Source organism: Idiotropiscis lumnitzeri, chromosome 1, assembly GCF_059441095.1.
Source record: "Idiotropiscis lumnitzeri isolate Australia: NSW breed Sydney's pygmy pipehorse chromosome 1, RoL_Ilum_1.0, whole genome shotgun sequence".
NCBI classification, from domain to species: domain Eukaryota; kingdom Metazoa; phylum Chordata; class Actinopteri; order Syngnathiformes; family Syngnathidae; genus Idiotropiscis; species Idiotropiscis lumnitzeri.
In genome coordinates, this window is record NC_142391.1 from 35,432,388 (window position 1) to 35,444,702 (window position 12,315).

Consider the following 12,315-nt stretch of genomic DNA (forward strand, 5'->3'; position numbering starts at 1 on the left):
CGAATCAATTTTAGAAATTTGAATTGATACCCAGCCCTACAAGTGGAATGACATTTTAAAACCAAAATAGTCTAATATACAGAATCATCCATTCATCACATGGACTGTTAATAGAACACAATAAGACAAAATTATGTGTGGTCTATTCGCAGCACATCTCAAGGGGAGTGGATAAACTATTTTATATTTGATATTATTGGATACCGCAGCCCACCTGCTCTGCGTTGTTTCGACTAAAACGAAACAAAGAAGAAGACCAATTGCTTCCTCACCCAAGAAACTGCATGCCAGCGAAACAAAGAAGAAGACCAATTGCTTCCTCACCCAAGAAACTGCATGCCAGCTGGGCCGAGGGAGATTATTCTGCTGGCGAGGCCCTCTCCCTCCACAAGCGGAGGTGGGCTGGTAAGTTTCTGCGGCTTCACCAGGCGGCAGGTGATGCGGGTGGGAGCTGCACAGGTCCTTGGGGGGATGATGACCCGCAGACCATTGTGCCGACTGCCTCGCATTGAGCCGCCACGGGCATCCACCATAAAACTGACCAGAAACCTGTTGTTGGACATGAACCAATACACTTGCTTTTCACATCCTGATCACAGCTTAAGGTTGTAAAATGTTCGGCTGAGCTGACCCCGTGTGGATGGGACTGGCGACTGGGCTGACGTTGTCTGATGTTTCTGTTGCTGGGCTGCTGGGGATTAGAGAGTCTTCGTCATACTCTTTTGGCAGTGGAAGTGGAGTGTGCTGCAAAAAGAAGAAAAACTGATCATGACGCTAGTAAACCTGAAAATAGTAGAGGCCCACACAATCCCAAAAAGTCTAATACTGAAATCTGGATTAAAATGTTCTGTTCTGTTGATAATGTAATGATTTAAATTGTCAGAAATGTATTTATTTAGTTGTTTTTGTTTAATTTAATGTTTATTGCTGGAAAAGAAAGCTACTTGATGCTGACCAGTTTTACACCGGCTGCAAATCACAACAATGACAATCCAGTTGTTTTTTTTATGGCAGAATTTCACCTTTGTATTGAATTGCATGGAATTGGGCAGATTTTTGGAATTTTAGGCTGACGGGCTTAATAAAATGATATAAACAACTGACACTTTAACTTGACTCCTTTTACATAAGAAATGCATAAAGATATACTGTAGACGATTAAGCTTAGAAAATGCCGTTTCAATTGACAATATACTACATTAAAGAAACGTTTAATCAAATAATGAGTAAGCAACTTGACCTTGTATATGCATGAGTAATGAAATGAGATTAAAAAAGATCCTATCCTATAGCATGTCAAATATGTGAAAGCCAATACATGCTCAACCTGATCTAGCTCGTGTTCTTTCAGAATCACAGTCTCGGGTGAAACACGTGGAATCCTGGGAATGGCTGGAGAGTAATTTCTGTTGAATGAGAAACAAAAAAAAAAAAAGGTCAGATTGAGATCTTATCGCTGGTGCTCCCCCCTGGTGTTTTTGTTTCATAAGTGGTAAGTCATCTATGGTGAGTGCCCTGTTATCCAGTTTGGCTCTCTCCCCTGCTTCCCAGCCCCCCTTACGCTGTGCCCAGCCCTCTCTCGTACTCCAGTGATTTCTTGGGGGAGAGGAAATCGTCATCATGGTCTTTCATGTCATCCATCTTCATGTACCTGGCCCCTTCTGTCCCCAGGAGCTCCTCTCCTTCATAGAACAACATGCCAAAGAGAGCGAACAGACGAGGTCAGGTTGGTCAAACCGCAAATAGGGGAAAGAGAGAGAGAGAGAAAGAGAAAGGGCAAGGTGTTAATCAGCCATTTGACGGGTTAGACATCATGGAGATGAGGCGAGATGATACATGAATGATGTGGGTTTTGCACAGTCACAGCCACTTGTTAATGCAAGTAACAACATCACAACAAACTTCAACTTCAACGATGACAATGTTTTCTGAAACGCCAGCTCATCAAAATTTGAGTGCTCACATTAGAGAAAACAAGAATGATTATACATTAAGATGATTGCAATTACACCGTCTTCAGAACAGAGAGCAAGGCAGCAGAATCTAACATGAGTAAAGTTGATTAATTACCCCTCCAAAACATGGCCTTTTTTTTTTTTTAGGTCAAAGTTAATAATAAAATCATTTTTGACTGCGTCAGCTACTTTTTACCCTCTGGTAAAAGTACACAGTTCACTGGTTCATAAGGATTTATTACATCATGAGAGTCCTGGATCTTGTCGAGAGTACTATGTGGATGTGCCTTATCACATGTAATACATTTCAAACTTCCAGTGAGCTACTTTCTTGATTTAGAGCAATTGTAAAAGCCAGTTAAAATGATAGTTGGGTAGTGCACTAACTCATATGGGAATTAGCTATTAAAAACAGTTGCCAAATCGGAATTTTCAGATTTGAGTGAGAATAAATTAGAGCATATTATATATATATATATATAAAAGGAATGTTTGAATGGCGACGCGTGTGATGTATATAAGTATGACCAACTTGAACTGATCTACTGATGATTTTCTTTCTCTTCCTTTACATTTTTGTTTTTATCTTGTAATATGTGTAAATGTTCAATCAATATGGCAATCAATCAATCAATCAATGAGTCAATCAATGATGCCGGTGCACAGTGTCATATGAAGCAAGCTCTTCAAGAGCAACAAAAGAAATTTTTTTTTCAGGCCGGCCCGGGACGTCAGCGTCGGCGTCCGCCAATCGGCGTCGTGAATGCAACTGACTGCATTACAAGCGCATGTGTGCAAAGTAAATAACAACAACACACACGCACGCACGCACACACACACACATTTGTTAAATTGGTGACATAAAAATAACAAGACGCAATGTCATTGCTGTCTGTGGGACCAAAAGTTATACAACACTGTTACTTTAGTTTTTTTTTTTTTAACTCGTGTCTGCTTGAGCTGCGCCTGTGTATTAAATACGTTCTTGACACCTGTTGGCTGTTGCCAACGACGAAAGACGGACTGGACCGGCCTGAAATAATGTCGGAAAGATGTCTGACGGATTGACGTGCCAAACACTGAGTCAACGCCTTTGTCGTTATTTCACTGACATAGTCCAAGCACAAAGGCAGTTTGCAAACTTTGGAGAGAGCAACCCTCCCAGTTTAGCTTCACACTAGCTAGCTGGTACAACAGAACACGAATGGATTTAAAATTTTAACAAAAGGGGAAACAACACGCAGGCTTCTGCCATTGTCCAGTGAATGACGAAGGTTCCTGTAGGTTAAGGTCAAGTTATTTTAAACAAAAAAGGAAAACCTTTTCGTAAATTAACGAACCTGCGTAAGCGCTATGGGGTATACTCCGATTTATTTTCCCAAAAGTGAATATGAGGCTTGGTAAAGCACTTTGGAAAATAAATGGTACAGCGAAAGTGCCATGTCAGTGCATTCCATTCACCATTTTGATCAAATTGGATTTTTCATGTTTTGGACTATGACGAGCTTTCAACAAAAGTACAAATAGTAATACACTTAAGTCGATTCAGACTCGCTGTTTAAATTATAATCGAATCTCGAACGCGGATTTTGAGTGCAAGTCTGAGCTCTACAAGATACTAACACTACCTTTATGATTCATCAGTTGGGTAAGACTTATAAGAGTTAACGCGTAATATAATGAATAATTGCTACAACTATTAGACCAACATCAACAAACAGTATTACATAATGGAACATAACGCAACTCCATGCGAGTTTCCACCCATGTAGTGAGGAGACATAAAAGTTACAGACTGTGTGGCTATGCGCACATGGCAGTGTGAAACCAGAGTGGATATCAGAGTGAACACCGGCACAGAGAAGGGAGCAGAAGATAACAATGGACAGAGTGAGCTTGAAATGGAAACACATACTGTACTTCAGTACGGCAACCTCCCAATGGCACACATGGAGATAAAAAGACATGCATACCTAATGTTAGCTGAGCAAGTCCTAAAAAAAGTGCAAAAGAGTAAAAAATGAATAACTGTGGGGCCATTTTAATACAGCGTGTAATAAACCGGACGTAAATAATGCTTTATAACTCATTGTTTTGGTGTCGTACCTTCATCCTCGGACACATCCAGTATCTCATCCACTGTTTCAGGGAAACTCATACGGTGTTTCTCTGTGGTAGTCTGAGGGGTACCGAAAAAGGTAACGGATATTTAAATGGATTGTTCATACGACTGTCCTTGTCATACCAAGATTTGCAAACTTCTCACCATGGAAACAGACTCCTCAGTCACAAGCTTTAGCACGTCAATCACAGAAATGTAGCCCAGCCTCTTGGCAATGGCGAGTGCTGACGTCCCATTCTAACGGAAAGAGACACACGATGATCACGCGATAACGTTTCATGAATGAGGAGAAAGTGCCGGCATGCTCACCGTTGTCGTTTCGTTCGGCTGAGCTCCATGCTTGAGCAGCAGCGTTACAATGTCTGTGTGTCCTTGCTGGGCGGCCTGGTGGAGGGGAGTGTAATCAAGCTGGACAAGATAAGAGACAGAGTCATTGGCATCACTTTATTTCTCACTTCCTTAATGCACAAACTAGAGCTGAATGACGTCGAACTAATGTTATTCCCTGAATGAGGGATTCCATCTCTACCTTTTAAGCACCACATCCATTACATGCATTTCTTGAGCCACCACACACTATACATCTGAACATTTTTATTTGACCATGACACAGAATCTTGCTTGAAATTCATTGGATGAATGATGTGTTTCTAAAGCATTGCGTATGCCCCTGGCCATGTTCCAGGCAAATGTTTTATTCAAGCTTCACTTTGACCTTCCCCAAAAGCTCCACAGGAAGAGCAAAATCCTCTGCAACATCCATCATTCCCATGTACATAGATAAAATATGCTTTATTAATCCTGAGAGGAGAAATTAAGAGAAGATGCCAGGGCCTCCTGCTGAACCGTCGAGCTAGCACCTTGTACACAATAGTAGTGTATACAATATGCATTTAATAAATGGCTTTTCTAGTTTTATCAATTAGTTCATGTACAACAAAACTATAAATGTGTTGCAGATGAATATCACAACCAGAGGGAGGAGCTCACCCGCGTTTTGCTGTTGACGTTGGCCTGTTGCTGCAGCAGGAACTTCACCATTTTGATGTTGCCATAGTGACATGCCACATGGAGCGGCGTGTAGCCCATCTGAGAGGACACATTTAAACAGTCTGTGACTTTTAGCATTAAATCTTGGTGTCTTTAAAAAGGACTGAGCTTCGATCACAGTTGAGTTGACTACTTTATGCATATACCTACTCCGAACTGATTGTATGCATTTCATTGTTCATTTTGCATTTTTAATTCCTGAGTTGTATCTATAGCAGTGGGAAATGATTGTCAAGAGTCAGATCAACCCGCGAACATGCTTGGTTGTGTTCAATAACAATTTGATGTCTTTATATCATGCCACAAATTGTACTATATTGATAGGTTGATACTTGTGGAAATATGGTTATTATAATTAGGAAATAAAAGTCCGGTGTACATTCAGTGACCTAGACAATATATTTGATGGCTGTAAAACAAGATTTGAATTTGTAAAATAAGAATTGACATTTACAGCATACACATAAAAACCGAACACTATTTCATCACAGTCACAGTTTTTAATCGAGTTTTCTTGATTTTAAAGTTGTGCTGACATTTTGATCACTAACTAGTAACTGAAATCTAAACCTTTCTAGTTGTGACATCCAAATCATTATCTGGACAAATCCCGTTCTTTCACCCTACATTGCAGGAAATAAGTTGCTAACCTATTGACCAATAATTCCACTGTTGCTAAATATGTCGGTTTTGAGAATTAGATGCAAGTGGCGTTAGAAAATAAAATAAATATGTCAGAACGACCTTGCAATGGCCAGTTAGCGACTGTGGACAGGTTGGATGTGGGATGTTATTCTCAGGTCGGATCTATGGTATTTGTGACAAAACATCCGTGACATTGTGTACGGTAAAAATGTGGAAGTGCAATGAGTCAAGCCTATTGTATGTCAGTAATCTGCTAGGATATTGGGATCTTGAGATGTAAATCAGGCTTCTGATTGATCCAAAAGATTGTTTTTAGAAAGCTTACCCTTGTTGCTGCATGGACCGATGCTCCTTGTTTCACTAAAATGTCCGCAATTCCAACGTGTCCCTCCTGTGCCACAAGATGGAGCGGTGTCAGGCCACTCTGTGAGGTGAAAAAAAAAAAGAAAGAAGTCATACATGTTTGAAATCACACAACTGTGTCTAAATGCTCATCTTGCCTTGTTGCCAAGGTTGACGTTAGCCTGTTTGGAGAGGAGCAGAGAGACCATGTCGGGCCTTCCTTCCTGCGAGGCCAGGTGGAGAGGTGTGACACCCTGAAGAGATTCTGCATTGGCTGAAGCGCCATACTGCAACAGGCTGTTAGCCACCTCCATCTGATTCTGCTTGGCTGCGATGTGCAAGGCGGTGTAGCCGTTCTAAATACAAATTAAGAGGGGGCGTTACAAGTGAGTCACGTAGCATGTGATGTATGAATGAACTTAGTGATCCTTTACCCTGGCTGCACTGTGTGGGGAACCCCCTTTGCTGACAAGCAGGTTGACAACATCCAGGTTGTTGTGATGTACAGCGACATGCAGTGGAGTCAGACCGTTCTGCAAGAATTTATTATGGTAAATTCATATACAGCATGCCTAATAAGACTCAACTGACTCATATGTAATTTAGTACAATCGGCAAACAGTTTTCAAAGTATTTCTTGCCTTCCCAGCAGCATTCGGGTTAGCTCCTCTCTCCAGCAACAGCTCAGCCACATCTACCTTGCCGTATTTGGAAGCCACGTGAAGAGGAGTAAAGCCTTTCTGCACAGGCACCAACAAGAGTATGGACCCATTATGATGGATTTTAACAGTCAGAAGAGGCAAAGAATCAAACACGTTTTGCGTCGTACCTTAGTCATCTTTGTTTGCTGCGCTTCCATGTCCAGCAGGATACGCACAGTTTGCGCATGGCCCTCCCGGGCGGCGATGTGAAGGGGAGTGTGTCCTGCTGTGGTTGTGGAGTTCGGTTTGGCTTTGTGCTCTAACAGCAGTTTCACAATCTCCTTGTGCCCCATTCGAGCCGCACAATGAAGGGGCGTTTGGTCATCCTAACAAAGATGGTCAGAAATGAAATGTACTCAATTACATAATTGGGATTTTGATTAGTACTTTATGGCTAACATTTCATGCTAAGGCTGATGAAAGTAGAAATATTCACCTTGGCTTTGGCATCCACAGGAGCTGCATTCTGTAATAAAAACTCTGCCACATTAAAGTGTCCTGCCCGGGAAGCCATATGGAGGGGGGTTTCAACTTTCTGCCCACGCACACACACATGACGCATACACATTATTTACACATGTACTGGATACCATTTCCCAAAATATCATCAACGTAAATTAGAAGCTCTTACCAAGCTTGCCAAATAAAAGTATAGCTCACCACATTAGAAGCACTGGGCGAAGCTCCCTTCTGCAGAAGGATCTTGACAATGTTGAGGTGGCCCATGAAAGATGCCACATGCAAGGGTGTCAAGCCGGACTATTTAAAAGGGAGGACTATGATCATTCAGTGTAAAGAAACGCAAATAATTATGTTATTATTAAGTTATTTCATAGTACAGGAGGTCCCCGAGTTACGGACATCCGACTGAAGAACATTCGTTGATACAAACAAATGCTGACTGACTGAATCTTTGTAAAATGGCATATTTTTAACTACTCGCCATATCATACTGTACAGTAAAGTACTTCGCCGAGCACTGTTCTATACGCACGTTTCCAACACTCATGTTTGATGAGAAGAAGAGGAAGACAATGGCGTTAAACACCACAAAGAAGAAGCATGAAGAAAACTCAGGCCTCCGAAATCTCTTCAATGCCTTTGTCAGCACCTGCCTCTCCAACAATGCCACCTCAGCAGCTCACCTGAACTTGGCACTCTTAGAGGAATCCTTTGAAGATAAGAAATCGCCGGTGACGATCTCTGTCTTACCAACAATAATTTTTCTCTCCTCCTCCTCCGTCTAGATATGCGTATCGACTTCACACTAAAGGTAGGTTACAGTTCGCTACAACTGCGGTGCTTGTAGACATAATTCCCCTATGGAACTCACAGTTGAGGGAACGTTCACGGTGGAGTGGGTTGTATCTGGCAGAATTACAGTTGCTGCCTGTTTTTGGCAAGTGAAAACACAACACACGTCCTACAATTCCTTTTTTTTTTTGGGTCCCACACCACAGAAATTTTTTCGATGATCTCAAATGTCAATTACAGATTGGAATGTAATGCGTCTCGACTTACGAAAAATCCATTTTACGAACCCACTGTGTTTGTATATTTTGGACCCCGTGCACTTTATTTGATGAGTTAAACACCTCACCTCAGTCACAGCCTCTAGTGATGCGGCGTGCTTGAGCAGAAGGTCTATCACGCGCATGTGGTTCTTTTTGCAAGCAATATGCAAAGGAGTAAAGCCGTTCTGAAAATAGGAAAATAATGTATCTTCAAGACATACATTAAACAATGTACATTTTTGTCCGGAGAAGTTCAATTCAAACATAACCGCACCCGGTACTTCTTAAGGTATACACGATAATAATAATTTTCAAAGGAGATACGGACACTATGGCCATTTAAAAAACTACTACAATAAATTACATGCACTCTCCCAAAAATCTTTTACAGAACCAATGCTCGGCTTTAACTAAGTCAATTGAGAAGATTGTATGGAACGGTTACAGGTTTTATAATCACTGACCAGTGCCCGAGAGTTGGGTTTGGCCGCCTTGTCAAGCAGAACTTTGGCCATTCGGTGATGTCCACAGTGTGCGGCCACATGTAGAGGTGTCAGGTGGTCCAGTGTGATGTCATCAATGTCTGCATTATACTGCAGAAGCTGCTTGACACAGTCTACGTGGTCCCCTTGTGCTGACATGTGGATTGGTGACAGGCCATTCTGGAAAAAAAAAAAAGAAATGTTGACATTTAAGTCCCTAACAAACATACTATACTATAATATACACCAAAATAACTGATATTTTCAAAAAAGGTTCTTGACCCAAAATGGATTACCTTGGTCTTGGCCTGTATGGGGGCTCCATTGTCAAGAAGAATTTCTATTATCCTGACGTGACCATTTCTGGATGCACAGTGCAGAGGAGTGAGCTCATCCTGGTGAGAGACAGTATCTATTTGTGGCAGTGAAAAGCATGGAGTGATTCTAAGACTGTGAGAAGATGCTGCACCTTGGTCTTGGCATCTATTTGTGCCCCTCTATCCAGGAGGAGTCGGACCATGATCACATTCCCCCGTCTAGATGCGATGTGCAGAGGTGTAATGCCGTTCTATATAAATATATTAGATACACACGAAATGAGTGAAAGAAACAAACCACATGAGCAAAACAGTGTTCCCTCATGATATGGTAGCGTCACAGTGGAACCCCTTCGAAAGCACAATTGCATTTTTCTACAAGCAAGTCTAATTTGAAGGTTGCGCGCCTTTGATGTAGTACCGTGTTGTGCCGAAACATGCCAGGCAGCACTGAGGCCTACTGGAAGAGATACAGCATATGAAGAAGGAAATAGAAGACGCAGAAAAGATCCCCAAGCCCCAAACTCCAGTCATAATTATTGTTTTGAAAGTGTCTAATTACTGTCATCTATTTTCATTAGCCTGTGGCATTTTGCGTTATAGATAAGCATTAAAAATGCCGACTTTTTGTTGAAATTGATTAGTAGAAAATTCTAGTGTTTAAATATCCAGGGCTTTATCTTTGTTTGATTTGTGTCAGTTTAAACTTCTACGAGGAGCTTGAATTCTGCACACTTTGCCTCAAATTTGGAGAACTAGAAGCGAGTGCGGGAGAGCAAGCACTGAGGATTATCGCATTTAAAAACACATATTTTAACAAATTTAAGTGTGTTTTATTTGGTTTAGGTGCTTTCATATGTATTGAAAGCATGTGGGAGGACAAACAAAATGAATACATAGAGTCTGTATTGCGCTTAGGTCTGGCACGTATCTCCCACTATAAATTGGGGTTCACACAAGGGTCATTCCTTACCTTTGGAGTGAAATTGACATTGGCTCCTCGGTTGAGAAGAAGTTGAGCAACATTCAAGTTTTCATAGTGTGCAGCAATATGGAGGGGTGTGAATCCAGTCTGCAAAGACACCAAAAGTGGAACTTAATTGTCACTCATTGAATGGATGATTATAACAGCAGCAGCATCACACACCTTGCTGAGCACATCAGGGTTTGGGTCATTCTGCAGAAGCACTGCAGCTGTGCGTGTATCGTCATTGCGTGCTGCAATGTGCAGCGCAGGGAGGCGGACCTTCCCCTTGGTGCCGTAGTTGATGAGCAGGGCTACAATATTTTCATGGCCCTGCTGTAGAGCCACAGCCAGAGGAGTGAATCCATCCTGGAGAATACAGCAGACAGTCAGAAGGCAGATTGATTGCACAAAGACAATTAGAGCAATGTCAGCGGTGAAAGCTTGATGAGCACACAACACGATGGTTTGACAGCGAGTCAGGATCAACAGGATCTCATTGGCGAGATTGAAAACGTCTCTTATACTCCGGTACCTCAGTTGGAATACTCTGATTAGCCCCGTTCTCCAGAAGAAACTTCACAACCTCTAGATGGTTTTCTTGTGCTGCCATGTAGAGTGGAGTGAAACCCTTCTGTCTCAGAAATAAACACACACAAGCACACGCACCCAAACACGCACACACACACAGCAGAAATGCCAAAAGCAACAACAAGATAGAAAGTTACAGATACACACACAGGGATGCATAGCATTGCACACCAATGCGCACAGATATAGAAGCAAAGACACGTGTGAACATCACTATTGTCTGTACAATACAATGGCTTCACAGTAGGCGCAGGATTGAAAAGCAGCTAAGAGAGAGAGAGCACCCAGCATGGAGCCCTCACCTGGGACTGAGCATTGACGTTGGCACCGTAGTTAACCAGCTCTGTGACCACCTGCTCCTGCCCTGCCAGGGCTGCAATGTGCAGGGCCGTGTTGCCTTTCTGGGTAAACACAGATAGATGGGAACAAGAGGACTCAGCTACAGTGACACGAGGTGTTCAACATGTTTGAACAGTCAGTGCATTCTGTATGCTGACATCATATAGTGGAGGAGTAGATTATATTCTGACATGGAATGATCAGGGATCCACGACCGTCGTGAGGCTAAGCGGTTCCGAAAATTGATGGATGAATGATCAGGATTGGAAATGATGTTATTTGTTGTTTTTAATTGTCTTCTTTCTCTGAAGAACTGATTCAATATGGCAAGTGTTCAGCACCAAAGGCAATTGATATATTGTGCAGTCAATTGCATCAACATGAATTTGATTGGCCATAACTCCGTCTGTAACTCAACTCAACTTTATTTATAGATCAATTTGTACATAAAGTAGGGGGCAGACATATAAAAACAAAGACAGTTAAAACAATAAAATAATAACATAAAAGCACAAAACACAATAAAACACAAACGCAATGTAGAGTGTCACGCTGAGTCAATGGCCAAAGATTATGACGCTAAAGAATTTTGATTAATAGAACTACACAATCAGTCCAAATGTAAGGTTCAGCTTTTAATCTACATGACATAGTTTTTATTAAGTGGTTTCAGGAGATGACCTTCACGCTTCGGATTAGCTAAAAAAAACAGCGCAATGATTATTGTAACATTTGTACTTGCCCTGCATTATATTAACAGGTTTGACAAAAATACCATTGATGTGAACAGACTGCTGTTAGGGGTGTTACCTTTGTAGTAGTCTCCAGTACAATTCCATTGTGAAGTAATTCCAGCACCATTTTGACATGGCCTTCTTTTGAGGCCAGATGAAGCCCATTGAGCCCATTCTGAGGGAAAAAATCATTTTATAGGGAAGGGTTTATACATTGATAGCCCAATCAATAAATCACAATTAAGTAACCAAGTAGTTGTACACATATAGACCATGCGGGATAAAAAAAAAAAGAAAAAAAGAAAAGATTCATTGACACAGAAGGTGAAACACTCACAAACCACAGCAGGCCATTACTTACACAGGACATCACATCTCATTAGCCAAAATAAAGTCTACAAAGATGAAAATGAGAATGAAACCATTTTCATTTGATTAATGATAATGACAGCAGAAGGAGCGGACGGCGGCAGAGGAGGAGGACTGGAGCGAGATGGCAGGCCGTTGGTCTCGTGGCTGGGAAGAATACAAGCCGTGTGGGATAGGTCTGACCTCACAC

At 41.7% G+C, this 12,315-nt stretch overlaps 1 protein-coding gene across 2 annotated transcripts in view; it reads right to left on the minus strand.

Annotated features, from left to right (window-relative positions):
- Positions 1-12,315, minus strand: part of LOC148344440 (ankyrin-1-like) — a 73,231-nt gene that overhangs the window by 21,609 nt on the left and 39,307 nt on the right. For both annotated transcript variants that reach the window (XM_088298030.1, XM_088298023.1), the window contains 25 exons: positions 11,833-11,931; positions 10,986-11,084; positions 10,628-10,726; positions 10,276-10,461; positions 10,102-10,200; positions 9,281-9,379; positions 9,108-9,206; positions 8,794-8,991; positions 8,416-8,514; positions 7,476-7,574; positions 7,252-7,350; positions 6,944-7,141; positions 6,756-6,854; positions 6,549-6,647; positions 6,273-6,470; positions 6,098-6,196; positions 5,068-5,166; positions 4,387-4,485; positions 4,222-4,314; positions 4,062-4,134; positions 3,929-3,949; positions 1,562-1,682; positions 1,328-1,406; positions 632-744; positions 325-549 (listed from right to left, as the gene is read on the minus strand). In XM_088298030.1, coding sequence (XP_088154156.1) covers positions 325-549; positions 632-744; positions 1,328-1,406; positions 1,562-1,682; positions 3,929-3,949; positions 4,062-4,134; positions 4,222-4,314; positions 4,387-4,485; positions 5,068-5,166; positions 6,098-6,196; positions 6,273-6,470; positions 6,549-6,647; positions 6,756-6,854; positions 6,944-7,141; positions 7,252-7,350; positions 7,476-7,574; positions 8,416-8,514; positions 8,794-8,991; positions 9,108-9,206; positions 9,281-9,379; positions 10,102-10,200; positions 10,276-10,461; positions 10,628-10,726; positions 10,986-11,084; positions 11,833-11,931 — 2,891 coding nt within the window. The remainder of the gene's footprint in view (positions 1-324; positions 550-631; positions 745-1,327; positions 1,407-1,561; positions 1,683-3,928; positions 3,950-4,061; positions 4,135-4,221; positions 4,315-4,386; positions 4,486-5,067; positions 5,167-6,097; positions 6,197-6,272; positions 6,471-6,548; positions 6,648-6,755; positions 6,855-6,943; positions 7,142-7,251; positions 7,351-7,475; positions 7,575-8,415; positions 8,515-8,793; positions 8,992-9,107; positions 9,207-9,280; positions 9,380-10,101; positions 10,201-10,275; positions 10,462-10,627; positions 10,727-10,985; positions 11,085-11,832; positions 11,932-12,315) is intronic.